The sequence below is a fragment of the Lactuca sativa genome, chromosome 4 (genome assembly GCF_002870075.4).
Source record: "Lactuca sativa cultivar Salinas chromosome 4, Lsat_Salinas_v11, whole genome shotgun sequence".
Lineage (NCBI taxonomy): Eukaryota > Viridiplantae > Streptophyta > Magnoliopsida > Asterales > Asteraceae > Lactuca > Lactuca sativa.
In genome coordinates, this window is record NC_056626.2 from 43,293,400 (window position 1) to 43,298,048 (window position 4,649).

At 33.0% G+C, this 4,649-nt stretch overlaps 1 protein-coding gene across 1 annotated transcript; it reads right to left on the reverse strand.

Annotated features, from left to right (window-relative positions):
• Positions 1–617: 617 nt before the first annotated feature.
• Positions 618–3,840, reverse strand: LOC111914652 (rRNA (cytosine-C(5))-methyltransferase NOP2C). The gene is made up of 12 exons (XM_023910349.3): positions 3,658–3,840; positions 3,428–3,555; positions 2,958–3,249; positions 2,557–2,704; positions 2,350–2,487; positions 2,206–2,268; positions 1,999–2,120; positions 1,507–1,920; positions 1,326–1,426; positions 1,163–1,244; positions 1,013–1,074; positions 618–889 (listed from the first exon to the last, which is right to left on the reverse strand). The coding sequence occupies exons 1-12, from the start codon at positions 3,754–3,756 to the stop codon at positions 778–780; spliced, it is 1,761 nt and encodes a 586-aa protein (XP_023766117.1). The 5' UTR covers positions 3,757–3,840; the 3' UTR covers positions 618–777.
• Positions 3,841–4,649: the final 809 nt, after the last annotated feature.

A 4,649-nucleotide genomic window follows, 5' to 3' on the forward strand; every position in this document is an offset into this window, starting at 1 on the left:
TATATGGCCGGCTTTATATAGCATATATAGCTTATACGAACGGTAATAGTCACTTTTTTTGGCCTATTACTCCAAAAATAAGACCGCTGCCTTCACTTTTGTATTTGATTTATTGGGCCAAATGCTAAGACAAAAGAATCATTTAATTACTCTTTGGTAAAACTCTAATTTTCAAAATTCTAAAAAGTTTGTCAAGTCACTTTATCATGGCTCCAAGTCTTGTATTTAACACCGAACTTTAACAAAATATCCCTTTAAATCATATAAATGTATATATAAATGAATATATATATATATATATATATATATATATATATATATATATATATATACAAATGACACCTAAAGTCACGCCTTACAAACAATGTGACTCGCCAAAGGTCCAAAAAACTTGAGGCATAACATTACCGCTAAATCATGCCTTACGTTATTTAGAACCGTGGCTCTAACACACACTCTCAAACTGGTGTCAATCCGGTCCGATCCGGTTTCTATAGGTTTGAGTATTTTCCGGTTTATGGTCAAACTGATTTTGACTTGATCCGATCCGGTTTCCAAAAAAAATTCGGTTTGTGCACCTAACAACCAAACTAATTGCATCTTTGCATATATTAATATGGGTACAAAACTGAAACATTATTAGATTAAACGGTAAGTAATAACGTTGTTGCATAAATAAATATATAATTAGCCCTTAAGAACATGAAGCCCCAACGACTTTAATCTATAATTCAATACTCACTATGAATTCGGCTATGAAAAATCAGTCAGTCACAGCTAATCTTTGGGGCCAACTGTGAATTTGGCTATGAAAAATCCAATTGTATCATGTGGGCCCGAAGGATCAAACCTCTGGACAAGATCTTCCTCACCAGCTCTCAACCATTCCCTAAAAAATTTTACAAAAAACTAAAACATTACAACTAAAAATCACTACAAACTAAATTATTAAATTTACAGGAAACAGATTAATTAGGTCCCAAATAAGAAAACATGATATAACAAAACTTACTCAAAATATCCATTTGATAACTCACAATGACCAACCAAACCAGGTCCACCAATTCTTGGATCCTACAATCTCATAAAAAGTACAACATGTTAATAAGAAAAATAAAATAAAGTAGAATGTTGTAATAATAAGAAGAAATAACTAACTAACCTGTTGTGCTAATGAAAGAAACTTGTATGTGTCCAAAGCATAACGAACCAATGCCTCATTTTCCCCTGGATTTATCGTGCATCTGGAATTTTTTTATATTATTAATTTTTATCCAATAAAAATAAATAAATAAATAAACTTAAATTCATTTATTTTTTCTTACGTGGAATATACAAGAACTCCACCCGGGCGAACCAGCTGAACAGCCTGATCAAACAATCGCTTCTGATACTTCCCATGTCTTCTCAATGATTCCACCGTATCCTTAAATAAATCAAATTTAATTTAAATTTTTTTTTTTTTTTTAAAGATTTATTTTTTAAGAAAAAAAGGTGCAGTAGTACCTCTCCAGCAAACAAGCGGGGTCTCAATCCAAGAGCAGAACAAGGAGCATCAAGAAGGACTCTGTCAAAACTGTTTGACAAAAAGCCTTCACATTTATCCACCCTGCCACCTGTCGATTGGTTTCTCCCGGGCCCATTCTTCATCCTTCTTCTTTCTTTCCTTTCCTCTGCTTTACTTTTATAACAACCTACTTTCATTCCCTCATCCTCTCTATTATTATTATTATTAACTTTCTCCAAAATCGGTAAATCTTTGGTAACACAGCTCATTGACTCTGCCTCTTCACTTGCTTGACTTTGACCACAACTTTGTGTAACTAAGTTGTTTTCACAAACAGCTTTTAGGGCATCTAACTTATATGCTTTTATGCTAGTCAACCCCAGTTCTGCAGCTAGATTGTGAATTTCAAGCACCTGGATAAATTTTTTTTTTTAAAAAAGGAATAAATATGGATACATGTAAAGATATATAATGTAGTAACAGGATTTTACCTTGTTGTGAGACCTATCAACTGCAATCACCTCTCCTTTATCTTTCATAAGGGAAGCAATTGCAGTTGTTTTTCCACCAGGGGCAGCACACATGTCCAGTATTCTTTCTCCCTCTTGTGGATCTATAAATATATATATGAATTGCCAGAATTACCCCTCGTTGACAATCAGAAAGAAGAAAACAAAGATGTATATGTGTAGACATACCTAAGACATGTGCAGTGATGATGCTTGGCAGGTTTTGAAGAAATATGTCCCCCTTCATCACATCTGTATGTAGTAATTTTTTATTAATGAATTTCAAAAGAATTGAGGGTAAAACCGTAAAAGAAAAATAAAAAAAATGTATACCATTAAAGGATGTTAATCTAAAAACTCTTTCAGTCATATCCACACCAAGACCTGATAATCCACGAAAAATTCCTGCCCTTGACATGGTTGTGGTTCCTTGACCAATATATAATCCATCTCTTTCAAGATATTGAGGATCTACAACAATTGTTATAATTTTATTTATAGAGAAGTAAGAGTAAGTAAGTTGAATTAAGAGAAAGAGACCTGTTTTGAGTCCTTGAAGGACAATGCCACGTGTGATTCCAATAGCCCATCCATTGTCACGACTAGGCTGTTCAACACCAACTGAAACTGCAACTAAATCCCCTTTCTCAACATGAGCACTGCATGCTAATATACCTGGAACATATACCTACACAAATATCACAATCAAACATCAAAATCTAAACACTTTCTAGTGTACCTAATCATGTTGCATATTAACATTTTATAAACACACTTATTCCTATTGGAGATAAAGGCACATGAGGAGAGAATGAGAAAGGGAAATTGAGCATAATCCAAGCACATATTTTTTTTTTAAAAAAAAAACATGGTTGCTAGAATGCATGATCATTTGAATGATGATGACATGATTAATATAATATTTTTCAGCTTTTGCTTACCTGAGCACCTCGAAGAACTGCCTCTGCACACTTACGGCTGACAATTATCTCCTTAGGAGGTCTGTCTTGCTGATAATCATACTGAATATCATGTGGGCCTGAACCTTTCACAAATACAACATAGTCTAGCCCAGGTATTTGACACTTTAAAACACTTAGGGATTCTATATCACCATTCTTTACAGTATCTTGCAGCCTCTTATCGCATTGAATTTCCAGAATCTTCTCAATGACAGCTTCAGTTGTTGTGTTCAGTGTGTTTACACGTATACAAGAGTAGCAAGAGGGACGCCTATACAATTATAAGAGCATACATGTGTAAATAAAATGATTGGTTAAACTTATGGAAACTAAGACGACAAGTCTTATACAACTTGCCTAGTAACATGTAACTATCAAATTTTTCTATAAAATAGAATCCATGTGTGAAGTTTGAAGATGGAAAATAGAATCAATGATGAAGCAATTACGTTAGTGCTTTGGAAATGCGAGAAAAGACTTCTGCTCCATAAGCATTGGTGAAATACTCTTCCACTTGAGGATTCCAGCGTAACGTGGGGTTGTAGCAGTAACGTTCAGATGAATCCATCAGCAGGATCTATGATTGCAGTTGCAACAAAAAAGGAAAACAAAACATTATAACTAGTTTCATATGTACGGATTGATGAAATGAAAAAGGAAGAGAGCATTGCAGGTGGACCTGAGACTGTGACTGGGACTGCGATTGAGAGGGTGTTGTTCGACTGCTGAAGCTTCGGTTTCTGTTAATAGCTCTCAGAAGAACCCTCACTCCCTTCATTCAACATTCAATTCAATTTAGAGAGCCAAAAAAACGTTTTACAGCATAGCCCAATTTGACCTACATACCTTACCTTGGGGTTTTAGTTTGCACTAGGGTTTTATAGCTGTCTATTTCGGTTTTAAAATAAAGCCTTTTTTAAGTGGTTGTTTGCCTTATTTTTGAAAGTTTAAAAGTCCTTTTAGATAAAGATAACATAGAAAAGAAGTTTGGTAAAAGCTTCTTTTGGATTTTTCATAGAAGAAAAACTGACTTTTTGGAAAAGTCAGGAAAATCTGGTTTTTTGTAACTTTTCCCAAAAGTCATTTTGCCCTTTCAAAAGATACCCCAAACACCCCCTACGTGTATAATAATTTCTATTTCTATATTAAGTTTTCACAAAAATGTTGATTTTACCCTTAGACGTGTTTAGGTTCAGTAAAACCCGAAGTTTTGTTTAATTTGTTCATTTTCACCCTTGTAGCCGGTTTTCAGGTAACCTACCTGTTACCTAATGTCAGTAAAGCCCTTGAATTTTCAAAAATGTTCGGATTTACCCTTAAGTTTTTTTCCAAAATGTTTGGATTTACCCTTACCTTGATTTTTATTATTATTATTATTATTATTATTATTATTATTATTATTCCGTATTTTTAATACATTTTAATATAAAAAAATATTTTATACATACATTTTTAAAATGATGCTTGAATTTCAATCTAATTCTAAAATGATGGGTTTTAAAAGGTTTTGCATTTAGTCTCTCATATTTAAAAAAAATAAAAATAACTTAAAAAATAACGAAGTATCAAAATTATATATAAAAGACCATTATTCTTATTTTTTGTATAAAACATAACATGTTACTAGTTATTGTAGGTCACAATCAGGTTAGCCCGTTATATATATATATA

Bases quoted from the DNA above. Each gene is read 5' to 3' on its own strand.
- LOC111914652 (XM_023910349.3), bottom strand. From the start codon at position 3,756: ATGAAGGGAGTGAGGGTTCTTCTGAGAGCTATTAACAGAAACCGAAGC. The intron at 2,705-2,957 runs GTAAGCAAAAGC...ATATTTGTGTAG, and splicing joins CAGTTCTTCGAGGTGCTCAG to GTATATGTTCCAGGTATATT. The intron at 1,075-1,162 runs GTTAGTTAGTTA...ATGAGATTGTAG, and splicing joins TTCTTTCATTAGCACAACAG to GATCCAAGAATTGGTGGACC.